Source organism: Hyaena hyaena, unplaced genomic scaffold, assembly GCF_003009895.1.
Source record: "Hyaena hyaena isolate Hyena2069 unplaced genomic scaffold, ASM300989v1 scaffold_118, whole genome shotgun sequence".
In the NCBI taxonomy this organism is placed as follows: Eukaryota; Metazoa; Chordata; class Mammalia; order Carnivora; family Hyaenidae; genus Hyaena; species Hyaena hyaena.
In genome coordinates, this window is record NW_024080751.1 from 1620746 (window position 1) to 1640088 (window position 19343).

Below are 19343 nucleotides of genomic sequence, written 5' to 3' on the forward strand. Positions count from 1 at the left end.
TGCTTCCCAGGGCTCAGCACCCCACTCCCAGCCTGCGGGGCTCCCTTGGCCCAGCACTGGGGGCCTGCACCTTGCCCACTTCTGCGCTCTGGCCACACCACTCCCCACCCTGCGTGAGCCCGGTCCCGTCCTGAGGAAGGGCACATCCCGCCCCTCGGCACGGCCTTGCCTGAAGCTGCCGCGGGGATGGCCGGAAACCCCCCTCCACAAAGCCAGATGCCCACCTGGTCTGTTCCCACGGCCCCCACCCTCGAGAAGCCCCACGGGACCGCGTGCACAGCCTGCACAGATCTCGGAGGGCCCCGGGGCTGGTGGGGTGTCCTAGCGCCGAGCAGCGTGGTACCTGGGTTGGACTGCATGTTGATGTTGGCCCGTGACACGTAGTTGCCGATGGCGCCCTGGCCCTGCAGGGGCACACTCTGCGAGGCGGGTCCCGAGTGGCTGTAGCCGGGCCCCGTGCCGTGGCCGCTGCCAGACATGCTCATGGAGGTGGTGGGCAGCGTGCTCTGCGCCGTCTGCTGCATGGACACGTGGTTCGGACCTGCCAGGAGCATAGGGAGGGTCCTTAAACCCACCAGGGACCGCCTCTGACCGCGGGCCTGGCCTTGCTGCTGGACGCCCCGCGTTCCCTTCACGCGGCGGCAGGGAGGGAGGCCGGCCCGGGGTCAGCAGCGCCGCAGACGGAGGAAACAAACACGCACGCTGACCGAGCACAGGGATCGGATCTTCGCCGTGACAGTAACAGCCCCCGTGGCTGGCTAAACGGTTCTCCATCCGAAGAGAACCTTTTCGTTCTCGTTTACAAACCACACACGGAGCCCCACGTGGGGCGTGAAGTCGAGGCAGAGCAGGGGTCTGAAGTGCCTTTTCCCCTTTGCACGTGACCCCCGCGCACGTGTGCCCGGGCACCGCAGCGCCCCTGCAGCCAGCGCCTCTGGGAGGAGGGCGCGCCACGCTCAGCCCCGCGGGTCACAGGTCTCTGCCGAGACGGCCGGGCACCGGGGAGCTCAGTCGCTGACGCTGTCGCCGGTGCGCCGGGTACTCACCGTTGCCGATCTGGCCCTGCATGAGGGAGGACGGGGGCAGGCCCGTGCCGATGGCGTCACTGAGGCTGCCCTGGGAGTGCAGGCCCTGGCTGGAGCCGCTCTGGGACAGCGCTCCAGGGCCCAGGTTCATGTTCTGGGTCGGCGGCTGCGGGGACAAGAAGGTAATGGGGGGGACGGTTGACCCAGAGGTGAAGGGACTTGGCGGTCCGCGAGAGCTACGGTGATGGTTCACGGCCACCTGGCGAACGTCTGTGACCGATGGCGCTTGCACGTGTGGTCAGGTAGGCCCGGAGACGGCACACCAAGTGTTCTGGCAGAACATTCAGACCTCAAGTGAGTATCGAGCTTACCAACGCATACCCAGAGATTCAAAGACGGCCCTCCTTATGGGGACCCCCACCTCAGGGGCCCACCACACAGCACCTGCCTCATCTTACTCCACACCCCTGCCCCTCCACCTTGGCCCCAGCTGGCCAGGATTCGCTGTGTGCCTCACCCATACCACCCCAGGCCCCAGGGCCTTTGCACAGACTGCCCTGTGCCTTAGCACTGGCGTTGCCATTGCTCCTCCGGTGTTCGCGCCCTGCCCCTCAGCAAGGCCAACCGTGATCAGGATGTAGAAGGCGACAGGATGTACGAGTGACCCCTGCACCCTCACTCCCCAGATCCAGACCAAACAGCAGCTCCATAGGGTCGGAAGCAGATGCTGTCTACACCTGGCCAACAAAATGAGGTTCCCAGCAGAAGCCACTGCTATCTCCAAGGTGAGGAGTACCAATTTCACAGACCAATCAATGTCGGTTTAACAATTTTACCAGCAAAACACATCTGGGCACTTATGATGTCACTTTCCAGGGGACTCGGGGGCATTGGGTTTGTCTGGGAACCTCCCCACCCACCGTGGTCTACATGGGCTGATCCTTCTCACAGCGCTGCCTTCCAGTCCACCATGCAGGAGGCGGCCGCTGCCGGACCCTGCCTTTGCAGCAGTGGATTTGGGGAAAACGGATTTTAAAAAATTAAGCAGAGGGACACCTGGGTGGCTCGGTCAGTTAAGCGTCCAACTTTGGCTCAGGTCATGATCTCGCGGTTTGGAAGTTCGAGCCCCGCGTCAGGCTCTGTGCTGACAGCTTGGAGTCTAGAGCCTGCTTCAGAATCTGTCTCCCTCTCTCTCTCTGCACCCCCTCCTCCCCTGCTCATGCTTTGTCCCTGTTTCTCAAAAAAAAAACGTAAAAAAAAACTTTTAAAAAATTATATAAAAAAAATAAAAACATAAGCAGAAAACAAAGCAAACTGACGTTTAAAACATTTACCGCACTGGGTACACCTCAGGGTTCTGTTGCTGACTCAGCGCACTGTCTGTTCCTGGGCCCCATTTTCAAACTTGCTCAGAAGGGTGCAGGGTAAAGAGCAAGAAATCCCCTGTACCGCCTCCCACCGCTTCTACCTTTGCTTCCTCGGGGTCCCCTCCCTTTGCTACAGAAGCTGATGGCACGATTCGGACCAGTCCGCTCCGACTCTGGCCAACTGGGGGTCCCTTCCCCTTTCCAGGCTCCTATCTGTTACTTGGCTATTCCGGGTCACACGCTCAGACGGCTGCTCCCCAAACCGCACTGGGCGACCGTACTGGGCGATGGGGCCCACTGTCCCCCCCTGGCCCCCCCGCAGGCACTCACGGCGGGGAGCAGGGACTGCATGTTCTGGTTAGAATCCGCGATCGTGGCCAGGTAGACGAGGTTCCGGTGCAGGATCTGCTGGTACCTGCGGGCGAAGGGCACACAGTGAGGCAGAGCCCGCAGGCCACCTGGGAGAAGTAAAGTTTCCCCAGGACAGCCTTCCGGCCGGGCCCGGGGGTGCTGACCCCAGACCGCGTCCGGGGACGTTGACGAGGCAGGCAACACACGGCTCTGCGCTCCAGGACAGGGCCAGGCAGGGAACAGGACCCAGCGAGTCCTGAGAGGGGTCCTGTCTGATGGCAACACCCCGGAAGGCCCTGAGGCGGTGGCCCGAGGCAGGTGCCAGCAGGCGTGCTCAGGGCTGCGGGAGGAGGAGGCAGAAGGCTGGGGGAGGCGCGGGAGCGGGCGCCTGGGAACGAGCCCTCCGCCATCTGACCCCGGCACGGGCGGACTTGGGCCCTCCCGCCCCCGCCGGGAGGAGGCGGGGAAGCTCAGTTCACCGCAGGAAAGGCCAGGCGCGCGTCACGCCCCGGGGGTCACACGAGGCCCTACCTGGGGGCGCTCATCGTCCCCTGGTGCGTCCGCCAGCAGCCGCCCCTTCACTTCCCTCCACGCCGTCTCTCCCCCCGGAGGGAGCGCCCTGGGGTGGGGGGACGAGGCCATCCGCTGAGGGCGACCGCAGCCCGGCGGCCACTTACTGGGTGCACTCGGCCGTCTTGCCCTTGCTCTGGTAGTCCAGGATGCACTGGATCAGGTGGTGGTTCTCGTCCAGCATCTGCAGGGAAGCACACGGGGGCGGGACACAGGTGTGGGACACAGGTGTGCCTCCGGCGCCCGGCTGGCTGGAGGGAAGGGCGGAGCTGGCTCGCTCCCTCAGGTCCGTGACGGTCACCGCCACCCGTGCGCAGGAGCGAGCACTCTCCGTGTCCCCGTGCTAAGCACGTGGACCTCCGTGTGCAGGGCCGACCCCTCCCCCCGGAACCCCGGGGCGGGCCCCAGGCCCTCGCACCCGGCTGACGACCACCCGACAACCCCCAGCCGCCAGCTCGCCGTGCTCCGGGGCGCGTGCGCCCGGCCGGGGTGGGCCGAGTCCCTGTCTGGACGGCTGGGCAGGCGGTCCCGCTTGCGGGAGGCGGCTCGCAGCCCTGTGGGGCGTCACAAAGACCTACGAGAGCCAGCGCTTCAGGACGGCCCCGTCGGGGGCAGCGCCAGGGACAGTCCGGGGGGACCCGGGAGGAGGTGATGGAGGAAGGCCTAGAGGGGGCGGGGGGGGGGGGTGACGCTCGCAGGGGCGAGCCACCCTCCAGCCGGCTGTGAAGAGGTCCCTCGATCCCTCCCGAAGGAGGGGTGGGACGGAGCCCAAGGCAAACCCCGCTTTCCGTGGAAAGGTCTCTATTCGGAAGCTCAAGGCGAAGGAAAACTCTATGGCTTCTGCCCTCAACGACTGCCGGTCGCCACGGCACAGGCTCTTCTGGGCGGGCTCAGCGCCACAGGCCCCTGAACTAGAGGAGGGGTCCCCTGCTCGCCACTGCAGGGAGGGCGGCCCGCCCTTCCTCCCCGTGCAACGCGGGCTCCTCCCGGCACTCTGACCGTGGAGTCCTCCTCCAGAGCTCGGGGCCGATCCTGTCCACGGAGGGGAGGCCAAGGCACAAAGGGCCTGACCGGGCCATGCTGCAAGGCCAAGTCTGCCCTGTGGCCTCGTGGGCAACCGTCCCTTAGCCTCTGCAACCTCGGGCTCGGTCTCTCCCTCTCTGTTCTAAGCTACAGCTCCATCCTATCTACACTCCCCCGTCTGCACTCACGTGGGGGCAGCGGAGGTGGGCACTGCGGGCCCAGGAGCCGCCGGGGGGCCTGCTGCGGGCAGGGGGCGGCGGCTGCACCCGCCGTGAAGCCAAACCGCCCGTCGCACATGCACACTCGTGGTCCAGGTTACTTAAGGTAAACAACTAGAATGACCTTCCTCTCTCTCTGAAAGCCACCCCTCAAAGGCTTCCTGAAACCCCCCGCCTGAAACTGCCGGGCAGGAGTTGTCTCCCCAGGACACGCGCCGCAGAGCTGGAGTGTTCAGGATCAGGAGGTTCACTGTAGGGTCATCCTCTGCTTTTTTTTAATCTACTTATTTTGAGAGAGAGACAGTGAGAGAGAGACTATCCCAAGCGGGCTAAGTGCTGACAGCGCAGAACCCAGTGCAGAACCCGACGTGGGGCTCGATCCGATGAACCATGACATCATGCCCTGAGCCGAAACCAAGAGTCTGAGGCTTAGCTGACTGAGCCACCCAGGTGCCCCGCGACACCGTCCTTCTCAACATTAGAAGAATCAGGGCCGGCAGCACCTGAGCAGACTGTAGCAGAAGCAGCCACTGCTGACAGTTTACAGTCTTCCTGCGTGCGAGGACACGTCCTGTAAGCGTAGCAAGGAAAAGGACACAAAACGCAGCTTTCTCTCAGTTAAGTTATAAACGCCCAGAAAAAAGGCCAGGCCCAAGGCGACAGAGGGTGGACTGGAGGCCCCTGACCTCTGAACCCTGATGACCCCGGTGAGCAAGAGACGAAAGATGGCCATGAACAGAGCAGGGCTGAGACAGCAGTGCCAGCGGCAGGGTTCTAGAACTGGCGGGCAGCCCCCGGGGTGCCGGATGTGACACAGCCTCACTGGGAACCCAGAGACCAGGAAGGCAGGGGCCCCGGGACCCTCCCCGCTGCTCACCAGTAGACTGGGAGGCAGAGAAGGGGAGGTGACAGAGAAGGGAAGCGCCAGGGCACCGGAGGCAGGGGTGCAGCCCCCCAGTGATGCCCCAGACCACCCCCCCTTCCCGGGCCCGGGCCCTGGCCCTGAGCAAGAGCGCTCCGGGGAAGCCTGCGGACTAGACAAGATGTAGACAATCTAGACAAGCCGAAGCCGCCGCAGATGCCAAACCACACGAGAAGGAAGCTTAGAAAAACAAAAAGTAAGAAAAGCGCAACCGTTACTCATATCCCCGAAAGACGAAAAGACTATCCATACTCACTTAAAAAAAATTTGTTTATGTTTATTTTTGAGAGAGCATGAGTGGGGGAGGGGCAGAGAGAGAGGGAGACACAGAATCTGAAACAGGCTCCAGGCTCCAAGCTGTCAGCACAGAGCCTGATGCGGGGCCCGAACTCACAAATCATGAAATCATGACCTGAGCTGAAGTCAGATGCTTCACTGACAGAGCCCCCCAGGCGCCCCCCAAAGACTATACTCATTAATGAAAGACGCCATCAAACAAAGCAAAGAGGGCCCTGCGATAGTTCTGTATTGACCACAGCAAAGAACCATCAACACGTGGTTGGAATATAAAGTTGAGAAAAACTCCTAGAGAGCAGGTTAAAAAGACCATGGTAGAAAACAGAAAAGAAGGTAAAATTAGAAGAATGATCTGACTGGCAAGAAACAGCTCTTCTGGGACTTCCAGAAAGAAAACACAAGAAGAAAAATCATCCAAAAATGTCTTCAAAGTATTTTCTCAGAATTAAAGGATGTGAATTTCCATATTAGAAGGTTCTCTAAGGGGCCAGCTTGCCAAAAACACCGAGGACAAAGAGAGATCCAAAAAAGAACCAACTGAAAAACCATGGCACGGAGTTTCTCCACACAGGCCAGAAGTTTGTGGACAGTGGAGAACAACTGCCTGATCCTGAAGGGAGGCTTCCTGAGGAGGGATGACCTGGTCCGGAGCCAGACGTCCTGAAGAGGCCTGATCAGATCCTGAGTGAAGCTTCCTGACAAGGATGACATGATCCCAAGTGTGGCCTCCTGAGGAGGGATGACCAGATCCAAGTGAGACTTTCTGAGGAGGAATGACTGGACCCAGAGTGAGGTTTTCTGAGAAGGGATGACCTGATCCTGAATAGCTTTTTGAGGAAGAACGACCAGATCGCAAGTGAGGCTTTCTGAGGAGGGATGACCAGATCCTAAGTAAAGCTTCCTGAAGAGGAATGATGTGGTCCCAAGTGAGGCTTCCTGAGGAGGCATGACCTGACCCAAGCCAGACTTTCTGAGGAGGAACAGCTTGATCCTGAGCAACTTTCTGAGGAGGAATGACCGGATCCTGAGTGAAGCTTTATGAGGAGGAATAACATGATCCCAAGTGAGGCTTTGTGAGGAGAGATGACCTGATCCCAAACAACTGTTTGAAGAAGAATACTGGATCCTGAGAGCGGCTTTCTGAGGAGGGATGACTGAATTCTGAGCGTGGCTTTCTGAGGAGGGATGACCGGATCCCAAGTGAGACTTTCTGAGGGGGGATGACATCATCCCAAGTAAGGTCTCCTGAGGAGGGATGATCAGATCCGAGTGAGACTTTCTGAGGAGGAATGACTGGGTCCAGAGTGAGGCTTTCTGAGGAGGGATGACCAGATCCTAAGTAAAGCTTCCTGAAGAGGAATGACATGATCCCAAGTGAGGCTTTCTGAGGAGGCATGACCTGATCTCAAGCCAGACTTTTTGAGGAGGAACAGCCTGATCCTGAGCAACTTTTTGAGGAGGAATGACTGGATCCTGAGTAAAGCTTTATGAGGAGGGATAACATGATCCCAAACAATACTGTTTACTCTTTGGGGTCCCAAAGAATACTGGATCCTGAGAGCGGCTTTCTGAGGAAGGATGACTGGATCCTGAGTGAGACTTTCTGAGGAAGGATGACCAAATCCAGAGCGAGGCTTTCTGAGGGGGGCTGACTGGATCCCAAGACTTTCTGAGGAGGGATAACAGTATTCAGAGCGAGGCTTCCTGAGGAGAAATGACTGGATCCTGAATGAGACTTTCTGAGGGGGAATGACAGTATCCAGAGCGAGACTTTCTGAGGAGGGATGACTGGATCCTGAGTGAGACTTTCTGAGGAAGGATGACCAAATCCAGAGCAAGGCTTTCTGAGGAGAAATGACTGGATCCCAAGTGACACTTTTTGAGGGGGGATGACCAGATCCAAAGCGAGGCTTTCTGAGGGGGGATGACTGAATCCTGAGTGAGACTTTCTGAGGGGGGATGACAGTATTCAGAGCGAGGCTTTCTGATGAAAAATGACTGGATCCCGAGTGAGACTTTCTGAGGAGGGATGACAGTATTTGGAGCGAGGCTTCCTGAGGAGGAATGACTGGATCCCGAATGAGACTTTCTGAGGAGGGATGACAGTATCCAGAGCGAGACTTTCTGAGGAGGGAGGACCTGATCCCGAGTGACGCTTTCCGAGGAGAGATGATGTGATCCGGGAGGGGAGGCTTCCTGAGAAGAGATGACTTGAAAGGCTGGCAATACCACCGGGAGGAGCCAGAGGTCAACATCGAGCTGCGGCTGGTGAGTAGTGGGGAGGTCCTCGGGCAGCCGCTCTCCGCTCCCCGCTCCTCTGCTCTCTCCCCAAGGTCGGCACCTCTGGGACCCTGGCCTCCCCCTACTGGCTGAGCATCCGGTACCAGCACACGTCTCCGCAGCTCCGGAGCTTCCTGAGGGTTCCCCTCGGCCTCTGCCACTGCCCCCATGCCACAGATGGCACGCATGGGGGAGTGCCCGGAGCAGGCTGCCGCGGGGGCGGGGGTGGGGGGAGAGCCCAGGACCCGGGCAGTGGGGAGGCATCACCGGGAGTGGAGCCGGTGCCCGGCGTGCCATCTCCTCCCACTCGGGCCTCGGGGCGGCCACCAGGGGGTATGGGAGGGACCCAGCTGCAGAATACGGGAAGGAGGCACGTGGGTCTCAAAAATACCCCAAACCCTACCTGCAAAGTGTCCTTGGGAGGAGCTGGCCCTGGCCTTGAGTTCCTACCTCTGTTTGACACACATGTCCAAACACGTTTCCAAAGACTCTAAGGACGTAGGAAAACACGCGCGACGCCAACACAACAGCACACTTTGGTCTCCTTGGTGCGGGCAGGGTCCCTCCCGTCCTCAGTGCCGGAAGCGCTCACGAGTGCCAGTCCCCACGGGCAGCAAGACCGCCAGGGCCCGGGGCCTTCCAGGAGGAAGGTGCGCGTGCACCAGGTGCGCCGCGTCTGCGCGCAGCGGCCTCGTGTTCTCCAAGTGACCCTGGACTTTCCGCAGTCCCATGCGGTTGGGATGGGACTGTCGCGCCCTCTGCAGGACGCCCCGGATAAATCATGGTCAAGCGTCCGCTCTAAATGCAGAAGACCCTCCGTTACGATGCCAAGCGCTGTCCGGTGCCAGGTCGCCGTGCTTAGCCGTGGCCACAGCCTCCGAGAAACTCCCGTCGTCGTCCACATCGAAAACCAGGAAACCGAGGCACGGAAAGGCTCAGCCCAGGAGCCTATCCATTGAAGAATTTGAACCCAGAAAGCTCCACGGCCCCTGGCATTCCGTGGGGTCCCATCCTCCCCACCCCCACCCTATCTTCCAGCAACTTCCACGGGAAGGAACAGAAGCACCCATCAAGGCCGTGCCTTCTGCACAGGGCCATGTCGGTCACGCACAAAGGGACCGAGTTACAGGAGCCCTTTTCGGACCCACATCTGTCACCTTCTCCCTGAAGCCTTTTGGCTTCCCTCATGTTCGCGTGGCAGGGGGAGCAGTCATGGTGCATGGGTCCTGCAGGACTTGGGGACGCCGGCGCCGAGTCCCCCCACTCCTGCACCTTGGGGTTGTGGGCGGCACTTCCTTGTTCACAGAGCTCTGACTCCAAGCACACGGGCCAGGTGCTCGGGCTCTGGCCCATGGCCGGGGGACAGGTTAGGGGCACAGGACTAGAGCCACGATAATGCCAGTGGGGACACCTGTTAGTGTCACATGGCAGACCCCGGCCGCTGCCCTCTCCCTCCTGGCAGGAGGGTCTGTTGCCACGTTTCACAGGGCAGAGGGCACAGGCCTGGCTGTTCCCGCCTTGAGATCATGCTTCCTCACGCCTCCCCACGGGCACGGCACTCAGGGCCTCACGGAGCAGCGCCCTCACGCACAACCGACCCACAGCACCCCAGGCCCTGGCTCCCTCTGCGGCTCCACCGGGTCTCCTGGCCCCAGGGCTGGCCCTGCCCTGGCCTCACCCCCTCCCGCCCCTGGGGATGCAAAGACAGGCTCCGTGCCTCCCGTGACTGGGGCTCTGCTCGCTGGGGCGAAGGTTTTCGGTAACAACAGCCTGAGACAGTCAATTAGCCAAGTGGGGGGGGGGGGGGGCTTGGCGTCCGCAAGCCCCTTGCAGCTGCAGGACAGCTAGCTAATTTTAAAAATGGCAAATTTTACCTCCTTTACCAAATCAGCTCACACTCTTTAAGACACACTCTAGGTCTGAGGACACATCGCACCCCCCCACCCAGACAGCCATCCTTTACCTCTGCGCCCCCTGACCCCTGCCGCTGGGCACGAAGGACCATGGGGCAGGGCTGGTGTGGTGCTGACCACTCCCTGACTCAGGCCCCGGGCACGGCCCCTGCCCTCACGGGTCTCATTTCTCTACACCGGACGCACGCCAGCAGACACCCCCGGTGCCCACCTGTCCGGCAACTCTGTCCAGCTCCCACAGAGCCTGTCTCCCCCCTGCACAGTGTGCTTGGGGGACAGAGAGAGAAGACACGGATCCATCCCCCCCCAAGCCAAGAAAATGAATTAAGAAAACCAACACAAGCAGTAATGATAAAACTCACGTTTATTAAGCAACTGCTGTATGCCCAGAAACAAAGAGGTGCCTGGCCGGCAGCCAAGGCCTGGTGTCCGCGGCCCCCTCCGATGTGCCCAAGCCCAGCCACACGGCCCTCCAGCGCAGGGCTGGGCAGCGGGGAGCCCCTGGCCCCAAGCCAGCAGACAGCAGCCCGCGCAGGCCCCAGCCTGCAGGCGGCTCGCCAGCTCTGGGGACGCTGCGGTTCGTGGGGATGCTGCCCGTCTCCGCCTCAGGCTCCCTGGCAAAGTCACGTGCCCTGTGGTTCTCCCACGAGCACCGGGCAGCCATCTCCCCCTGCACTGAAACGGTTTGGTCGCCACCGGAGAAACCACCAGGGTGCTCAGCCGTGACTCCCAGACCAGGCCGCTCTCCCTGCCCTCCGGTTCGGGTCCCGTGACCTGCTCCATGCAGACCGGCGGCAAGACCACCCTGACCCCTTCAATCTTCCGCATCCGTCTATGCAGACCATGTGCGGGAACCGCCGCAAGTCCCTGGATCTTCAGACCCTTTCTACTCTCGCTCCTTGGTTCTCCTTGTCTGGAATATTCCTCCCCCACACGCCCGCCGTTACGAGTTAAACTGTGTTCCTCAAGATATTTCGTTCGAGCCCCAACCCCCAGTGCCTGCCAACGTGGCCTGATACGGAAACACGGTCTTTACGGATGTACCCGAACTCAGGGCGAGGTCATGCTGACGTAGAGGAAACCCTGAATCCTATGAGTGGCGTCCTCAAGGGAAAAGGGCAACGTGGACACAAAGATACACGCAGAGAAGAACGCCACGGGATGACCGAGGCAGGGGTGGGGTGATGCGTCGGCGAGCCTGCAGCAGCAGCAGCGCAGGGGAAAACACGGCCGATCCTCCCCGAGAGCCCCTAGAAAGTCACCAGCCCTGCCGATGGCTTCACTTCGGACCTTCTGGCCTCCAGAGGGTGAGGAAATAAATTTCCGTTGTTTAAGCCACCAAGGTCATGACACACTGTGGCAGCCCCGGGAAACGAATACGTCTGCTGCCCCCAAACGCTTCCGCTGACGGAACCGGCGTCATAGATGTTCTAGCGCGAACCGAACACTAGCTGTGCCAGGCGGCGTGCCAGGCTGGGGGCCCAGCAAAGAATAATTTGGTGATGTGCAAACTCGGGAGGCCAAGCGACCTGTCAAAGTGCTGCACTTACCGCACAACTGCCAAAGGAGATGGGGGACAGGATGTCTGAGAGGGCCTTGAAGGCCGAGTAGGAGTTTGCCAGGCAAACTGAGGACAAGCCATATACTTCCTGCTGTCTGGCTACCAGGCACACTGCCGAGGAGTCCCTGGCTTTCCTCAATGCTCTGAGCACGAGTGTAAGGCCTGCACCTCTCAGCCCCTCACGGCCGGCCAGCATTCACCGCCACAACCCCAGGGCAGGTGCGCCGACCGCTAACCCCATCAGCACAAATCTGCGAGAGCCGAACCCGAAGCCCCATTTTCAACGCTCGGCGAGTTTCCCTCTTTCGGACCTGATGCCTGGGGATGGCAGGCACTCGGGCACGCGGTTTTGCCGAAGACTTCTGGGAGCTTTAACGGGGTGAGTGCGAGGCGCAGATGACTAGGTGGGTGTCAGGCCAAAGGGGGCTTTGGAAACCACATCTGTGCTCATCACGTTCGAGCTCCGAAAAGGCAAGATGCCAGGAGACCCCCCCAGGATTGCCAAAGTGGGGCTCTGGGCCCCCCTGCTTGACCCTCTGCCCACCAAGTGCTCCCAGAGCGCCAGTCCTCGTTACGGGAGCCCCTGGAGCCACCGTCTGGGTTTGTCTCCCCGCAAACCGCTTCACAGCAACCACATTTAGCTTCGCTATGCCTCAGTCTCCTGATCTGTAAAAGGGACACAGTAACTGCCTGCCACAAACGAACGAGGGAAGGTCCCAGAGCCGGGAGAGCAGGGCCAGGCGGGCAGAAGGCGCTGGTTGCTAAACAAATACGAACGCTGCCCTTCTGCCACCTCTCGGGTCCTCTCCTTCCCGGCGCGGCTCGCTGAGGTCCACGTGCCCAAACCGGCCGCAGCAAAGGCAGTCTGCAAATAGGACAAGGTCCGCAAGGTCCCGGCGAGTCCCTAAGGAAGAGGGGCCGCGGTCACGCAGGCGCACCCCGCCGGGAGAGCAGCAGCTAGCGGGAAGCACGGCGTGCTGCTGACCCGAGAATCCTCGGGTGGAAAAGAAATCAGGGCAGCTGCTGCCAGAGACGCTGAGAAAATTCAAACGGGAATGGCTAACACCGATTTTCTTCTGAACTTGCCTTCTAAGGAGAAACAGGAGAAAACGTAAAATCCCAGGTCCAAAGCGTAAGGCTTCTGTCAAAGGCGCCCCCACACCCACGTAAGCGTTATCTCAGTAAAACCACAAGGCCAAACTTACAGGACGCGGGGAAAGGCTGTAAAGCGAATCGGTAAAGTTTCTGTTAGGTGAGGAGGCTGGCCGGGGTGTCAGGCTGAAAAACAATGTGACACGCGAGTAAGGGCCGCGAAGCGCGGCGGGCGGGTCGACCCCGGGGCCGCCGCGCTCCGGGCAGGGCTCCGGGGCCGTTGGCTCGGCGCCCCGCGCTCCACGCGCCCCCGCGGGCCTCGCAGGGCCGGGCTCCTGTGCGCCCGGGCCCCGCCGCCGCCGCCGCCGCCGCCCGCCGGGCCGGCCGGGCCGCCCCGGGCCCCGTCCCCCACCAAGCGGGGCGCGGGCGGCGCGGGGGGCGGCGGGGTCGCGGCCGTCGGCTGCGCCCCGGCTTTGTTCGCGCCCCGCGCCCGCCGGCGGCCCGCGCGCCCCGGCCCCGCGCGCCCGCCCCGGCCCACCTTCTGGATGGTTTGCTGCGTGACCTCCCCTTTGCCTCGCGGCCGGGCGGACGCGAAGGCCACTGACATGGTCGCGCGCGAGATGAGCCCGAGCTCCTCGGGGCTTCTGCTCCGGCGGCGCTCGGCGGCCCTGGGCGCTCATTCTCCGCAGTCGCTGGGGGGGCGGGGACCACGGGGGGCGCCGCGCCGTGGGCTCGCCCGCCCCGCCGCCCCCTGCGTCGCCCCCGGGCCCGCCGCTCCGCCGCCCCGGCGCGCCGTCCGGTCCCCCAGGGCGAGTCCCCGGCGGCGCCCCGGGTCGGCCGCTCTGCGCCCCGCGGCCGGCCCTCCGCCGCCGAGCCTCCACCCCCGCGGCCGGCCGCCGGTGGTTCGGCCCGGCCCCGCCCCGGCGCGCGCGCACGTCAGCCAGACGCCGCCTGACGCAGCCCGACGCCGCCCGACGCTGCCCGACGCCTCCGTACGGCGCCGTACGCCAGCAGCGCAGTGCGCGGCGGCGGGGGCGGGCGGGCGCACGGCGCGAACGCAGAGGCGTCGTGAATCCCGAACCGTGCGGCAGTGAGTGTGCGCTTTTCCCGTGCCCCGCCGCCGCGCCGTGCCGCCGGCATGAGCTACGACCGCGCCATCACCGTCTTCTCGCCCGACGGCCACCTCTTCCAAGTGGAGTACGCGCAGGAGGCCGTGAAGAAGGGCTCGACCGCGGTGAGCGGCGGCCGGCGGGGCCTGGCGCCCCGGCCCGGCGTGCGCGGCGGGTGGCGAGAGCGGGCCGGGGCGGAGGAGGCTGGTGCGAGCCGGGCTCCCGAGGCCGGCCCAGGGTCGCCGGTGCTCATGGCCTCCGTCGTAGGGATGGGCTTTGTTCGAGCGGCTCTCGGGGGCCCGCGCAACGGCTCTTGGGGAGCCCCGGGATCGTCCGTGTCGCTGAAGGAAACAGGGCGGGGGCACGTTGGGGACCTGCGGGTGCTGGGACGGCCAAGCAGGCGGGCGCAGGAGAGCCTGGGGGCCTGCCCCGCTGCCGGCGGGTCCTCACCGAAGGGCGCAGTGGTAGATGGGTGCCAGTGACTTTGCGCGGGCGCTTGAGAGGCCGGCGCTTCTGTCTGAGCGGTGAGCTTCGGAGTACGGGTTTCTCTTTCCCTCGGGCGTTTCCAGGGTGTGTGAGCGGCCGTGGGACGGCCATTTTGGCGGGTCGCCCTGCACGGCCCCGGGCCCTGGGCCCCGGCTGATGCGCCTCGAGCGTCAGGGCACGGGTGCGGGCACCGAGCAGCAGGGCTGGGTCGTTGCTGGCTCGGTGACTCCTTTAGTCTGTTGGCAGCTTAGGTGAGCCGCCCCCCTGTGGTCCTGGCCAGGGGACTCGCCCTCACTAGGGACACCAGTGGTCCCGGAGGCCCAGGTGAGCTTCAGGAACAAAGGGAAGCAGGCGGTCCGCGTCAGCGTTGCCACCAGGAGCGCTCCGCCGCGTCGGGCAGCGTTGGCAGTCGTTCTGCTGCTGCCATCTGAGCACAGACCTGCCGTTTTGATCACTGCTTGAGACACCTGTGGGTGCGCCGGCGCAGAGAGAAAGGACACACGGCTTTGAGCGATGAAGTGCTTTCATTTCCTGAATCTCTTATGAAATTCAGGTCCAGAATCCATCTTGGGGCCCAACTTAGGTTAAAGAGCACTGGGAGACGAGCTGCTTGGAAGCTCCCCCCGCCCCCAGTACTCCCTCTGGCCAGCCAGGGCGGCTTTGCTTAATACTCCCAGTGCCTCTGGGCCTGGCCTCCTTTCCCAGGGGAACTTGGAGGCTCACCTCCTAGACTATGTGAAGGAGCCTTGAGATCAGAAACCCCGAAGACCAGTGCTTCCCAAGCATGGGGGGGGGGCTGGAATTTTGCGCCCCAAAAGGGCATTTGGCAACGGGTGCAGACCTGTTTCTTTGTGAAGTACTGCCAGCCTATGTGTAGGGGTAGAGGTGGGCAGGGCAGCCCGGTGCCCGCAGAGCTGTGGCTGAGAGAGCTGCTCTGGGCTGAGGCGTGTTGCTTCTTGGAGCGTTGCCCCATTTCTGTCTCCTCCTGCCCGGATAGGGTCGGGGGTCCACTGGCCGGTGGGGGATTTTCCTGTTTTCAATACATCCTCCTCCCTGTACAGTCTGTGCTGTACCCAGAGAGCAGCTCATTCCCAGGAATTGCTGGTAAGAGTTGTTCTCTGACAGGAGAGTGAATCAGGCCGTCCCCACGGCTGTGCACAGGTGTGTCACGGGGGGGGGAGGTTGTTCTCTCAGTGTTTTTTTATTTTGAGAGAGAGGGGGCGTGTTTTTGTTTGAGAGAGAGGCAGGGCAGGGCAAGGCAAGGATAGATTCCCAAGCAGCTCCCAGTGCAGAGCCTGACTGAGGGCTCAGTCTCACAAGCCGCTGGGAGATCATGACCTGAGCAGAAACCAAGAGTTGGACTCTTGACTGACTGAGCCACCGAGGTGCTCCCAGGGTGGGTTTTAATGTCGCTTCACAATGATAGAAACATTGCTTTCAGAACAATAGCGTTAAAGGTTAGGGTTTCAGGCCTAAAAGCCTTATGTGTGTCTCTCTGATCCGCGTTGAAGTAATATACACAAATACACAACAGCTACTGTGTTGTAGCGGAAACTTCATACTGGATGGTGGGTGCCCAGGAGTGGGCACCCAGCTCTGCCACACATGGGTCAGTTTCTGTGACCTGCGAAGTGTGGGGCCCACCCCCAGGGTGTTCGCAGGACCCCGTTACCACCCGCTGAAGCGCCCCGTGCCCGGCGGCAGAACCTTGTCGCTTTGTTAAGGACCGTGTTGATTTTTATTGAAGGTGGGCGTGCGAGGAAAGGACATCGTTGTTCTGGGCGTGGAGAAGAAGTCGGTGGCCAAACTGCAGGATGAGAGAACCGTACGCAAGATCTGTGCATTGGATGACAACGTCTGCATGGCATTCGCAGGTGCGTGGGGCCGGTGCCCCGGTCCTTAGAGGTCGTTAAAGATTAGAGCTTTGGTGGGGTGGCTTTTGAAAGATCTACAAAGTGGGTAAACTAAAGTCATTTAAAAGGAGGTGATTTGGATCTTTGCCAGCTTCACCAAGCTCTCATGGGGGGCAGGGGCGCTCTGTGCTGTTGCTGGCACATGACGGGATCAGTCTCCAGACAGGCTCAGCACGCCTGGCTCTCCCCGGCGCAGTCCCTGCCGTGGGGGCGCGCTGTGTGCTCTGGACACTCGTGCCTCCAGGCAGGTTCACTCTAGCAAGATCCCAGTTGCTGTAAACTGAACTGGGCGTCGTCAGAGGCCTCTGTGCACAGCCAGAGGATGATCGCTCCAGCGTCCGTCACCCAGATGACCTGAGAACCGGGTTTCAGAGAACTGGCCGAAGTATAACTGCTGTGTGCTTATGTGACCCGTGCTTCCTCGATTGGAACCGATGAGGCGTGGCTCAGGTGGCCGTCTCTCTGCCGTTGCAGGGCTCACTGCAGACGCGAGGATAGTCATCAACAGGGCCCGGGTGGAGTGCCAGAGCCACCGGCTGACCGTGGAGGACCCAGTCACCGTGGAGTACATCACGCGCTACATTGCCAGTCTCAAGCAGGTGGGCTTTCCCTGCCTGTGGCTCAGCCCTGGTTACATGGCAGCCACTGCTGTGTCCTGAAAAGTGTCCTGCCGCAGGAGTTCATGTTACCTGTGTGTACGTGTTTGCATAGGTCACTTCAGGGGAATCAGGAAACTGCTCTAATTCCACGCACAGTCCCGATCTTTGTGCAGTGTAACTTCACTGTAGCTTGTCCACTTTGGTGGCATTGTTCTCATTTAGTGGCGTGGGGACAGTCCAAGCTCATACTTCTGGAGGGACATGATAGTCTTTGTCTTGATGTCCTGAATGATTGGTTACCAAGCATTTGGGAGGAGCTGAGAGCCAGCCCCACCCTCTGGTGAAGTGCTGGTCGTTTTAAAGTCAAGTGCGTAGCCAAAAGCACGTGTGTTGTCAGAGTGGTTCTGGCGGCCTCGGTTGTGCCCTGCGATTCAGTTTGGTCACAGGCCGGTCTCACACGTCTTTCTGAGCAAAACCGCACAAAGGAAGGAGGACCGACGAGCAGTCCAGGCCCGCCGTCCTCAGCATTTGAACTGCAGATAACCTGAGTGTCTCCATCCCTACAGCGAAGGCCCAGCTGTAGGAAACGTCGTGTGTGTGCGCGTTGTGTGTGTGCGCGCGCGACTTAGGGTGGGTTCCGTGGGGCCTTTTGTGCCAAGAAGACATTAATACGTTCCTTTTCCCGCCAGCGCTACACGCAGAGCAATGGACGCAGACCGTTCGGCATCTCTGCCCTCATTGTGGGTTTCGACTTTGATGGCACACCCAGACTCTATCAGACAGACCCCTCGGGGACATACCATGCCTGGAAGGTGAGGCTCTGACAGAACAGAGGGTCTTCTGGCGGACTTGCCAGGACAGAGTTGCAGAGACCACTAGAAGGAACTGGGTCTCCTGCTGGCGCGTGTGCACGTGCACTCACTACCTGTCTGTTCTGTGACGCTTCTGGTGTGGGAGTGAAGAAGTCCGTAGACGTTGCTGTTTGAGACCGTGTCTAACGATAGGTGTGGGGGTATGTGGCACGAAATACGGTCACCTTTGTGTCTTTCAGTAATGAAAAAGAATCCCACTCGGGGTAAGGACCAGTGCCAATTCCAAATGGCCCTTGGGGAAAGGAGTCCACAGGGCAGGGCCTGGGGGCCAGGCTGCCTCCGTGACGCACGGCTGGCCCAGGCAGCCGCGGCCATGTCCTGGGCTGGTTTTGGATTGTCATGCCCGGCACCATAGAACACGTTTCTCTTTCAGGCCAATGCGATAGGCCGGGGTGCCAAGTCTGTGCGGGAGTTTCTGGAGAAGAATTATACTGACGAAGCCATTGAGACGGACGACCTGACCATTAAGTTGGTCATCAAGGCCCTCCTGGAAGTGCGTTTGCATTTGAAATCTGCTGCTTGGGCGGGGCAGGATGGACAGCAGGGAAGTGGGCGGCTGTGCGCAGGCGGTGAGGGCACAGGCGGCGTGCCGGGCGCTGCTCCGGTGCCTGCTCTGGTGACCCGTCAGCTCCCTCGTGCGGTTAGGGCAGGTGGGGCCAGGTAGCTGGCCCGGGAGCGTGCTCAGGTGAGGAGCAGAGGCTGGACAGGAGGTGCAGGGTAGGTTGGAGTCTTCCATTCACAGCACGCCTGCTGAGGTTGGGGATAGAAGGGGGACTGGCAGCTGGGAGTCATGGCCTTGGGCTTCGTCAGCACTTGGGAGATGCTGGCAGGTAAAGCCAAAGCAGCAGAGAGGTGGCCAGATGGCCAGGCTGGAGTCCAGCCGTCTGGGCTTCACGGTGGGGAGGGCAGGGCGGGTGGCGCCTGACCACCTCCTGTGCCTTCCAAGGTGGTCCAGTCCGGTGGCAAAAACATTGAACTGGCCGTCATGAGACGTGACCAACCCCTCAAGGTAATCACCGAGTTTGCTTGCTGTCCTTCGCCCTGGAGCGTTCCCAGGAATGGGGGGTGGGGAGCAGGGACCCAGGGATGGGGGACGCCGTGTGCTGGGAGACAGGCCCTTCCCAAGGCTCCCACAAACAAGCGGGAGGGCAGGGCCCGCAGTGAGGATCTCCAGGGAGGCTGGTGCTTGCGTGTCCGCAGGCCTGCGCGGCTCTGACTGGTATCACGCGGTCAGGTACACACGGCCTAGTTTTCCTGTGAAAGCAGCCATGCAGGGCGTGTGGCCAGAGCCCCAGCGCCTTCCTCCCCAGAGGGGACACTGGTGCCCTGGCGCCTTGTGTGCCTTGGAGGCTAATCATAACCTTTCTTTGGTAGATTTTAAATCCTGAAGAAATTGAGAAGTACGTTGCCGAAATTGAAAAAGAAAAAGAAGAAAATGAAAAGAAGAAACAAAAGAAAGCATCATGATGATGAAATCTTGAATTGATTTTTAAATTCAAATCATGGATTCTCAAAATGACACGCAGGCATTTCCATTCCGTTCATCTACTGTCCAAGATCTTGCAATAAACTTCCTATTTGTTACCCTTTTTTGCAGAGCGTGCGTCTCTTGGGTGTAGTCCAGAAGGCTCTGTGGAAAGGGGGTCTGCATGCTCTCTGTTCTTGTCGCCAAGCTGGTGGCGGGCCGGGGCCATCTTGTTGGGTTGGAGTCCAGGCTGCGCCAGGAGTGCACGCAAAGCATGACG

The 19343-nt window shown here is 61.1% G+C and overlaps 3 protein-coding genes across 6 annotated transcripts in view; 2 read left to right on the plus strand and 1 right to left on the minus strand.

The window, feature by feature from the left end:
• SS18L1 (SS18L1 subunit of BAF chromatin remodeling complex) overlaps positions 1 to 13296 on the minus strand; it is a 25102-nt gene extending 11806 nt beyond the window's left edge. For 2 of the 4 annotated variants that reach the window (XM_039237016.1, XM_039237015.1), the window contains exons 1-5: positions 13158 to 13296; positions 3421 to 3497; positions 2723 to 2807; positions 1047 to 1191; positions 344 to 541 (exon numbers count right to left, since the gene is read on the minus strand). In XM_039237016.1, the coding sequence (XP_039092947.1) occupies positions 344 to 541; positions 1047 to 1191; positions 2723 to 2807; positions 3421 to 3497; positions 13158 to 13226 (574 nt within the window). In that variant the 5' untranslated portion in view covers positions 13227 to 13296. Of the gene's footprint in view, positions 1 to 343; positions 542 to 1046; positions 1192 to 2722; positions 2808 to 3420; positions 3498 to 12732; positions 12946 to 13157 lie in introns of those variants that run through there. The other 2 variants (XM_039237017.1, XM_039237018.1) reach the window with 2 other exon arrangements.
• Positions 13225 to 13713, plus strand: LOC120234925 (translation initiation factor IF-2-like). The gene has a single exon (XM_039236942.1). It carries the CDS (start codon positions 13225 to 13227, stop codon positions 13711 to 13713), a length of 489 nt encoding a protein of 162 aa, XP_039092873.1.
• PSMA7 (proteasome 20S subunit alpha 7) lies at positions 13640 to 19188 on the plus strand. The gene is made up of 7 exons (XM_039237072.1): positions 13640 to 13853; positions 15962 to 16088; positions 16602 to 16726; positions 17416 to 17538; positions 17972 to 18091; positions 18545 to 18607; positions 18973 to 19188. Exons 1-7 carry the CDS (start codon positions 13758 to 13760, stop codon positions 19063 to 19065), a joined length of 747 nt encoding a protein of 248 aa, XP_039093003.1. The 5' UTR covers positions 13640 to 13757; the 3' UTR covers positions 19066 to 19188.
• Positions 19189 to 19343: the final 155 nt, after the last annotated feature.

What these genes read in the sequence shown, in the direction of transcription:
- LOC120234925 (XM_039236942.1), top strand. Translation starts at nt 13,225, where the DNA reads ATGGTCGCGCGCGAGATGAGCCCGAGCTCCTCGGGGCTTCTGCTCCGG.
- PSMA7 (XM_039237072.1), top strand. Translation starts at nt 13,758, where the DNA reads ATGAGCTACGACCGCGCCATCACCGTCTTCTCGCCCGACGGCCACCTC. An exon ending in GGACATACCATGCCTGGAAG is followed by an intron (nt 17,539 to 17,971) that starts GTGAGGCTCTGA and finishes TTTCTCTTTCAG; the next exon opens with GCCAATGCGATAGGCCGGGG. An exon ending in TCATCAAGGCCCTCCTGGAA is followed by an intron (nt 18,092 to 18,544) that starts GTGCGTTTGCAT and finishes GTGCCTTCCAAG; the next exon opens with GTGGTCCAGTCCGGTGGCAA.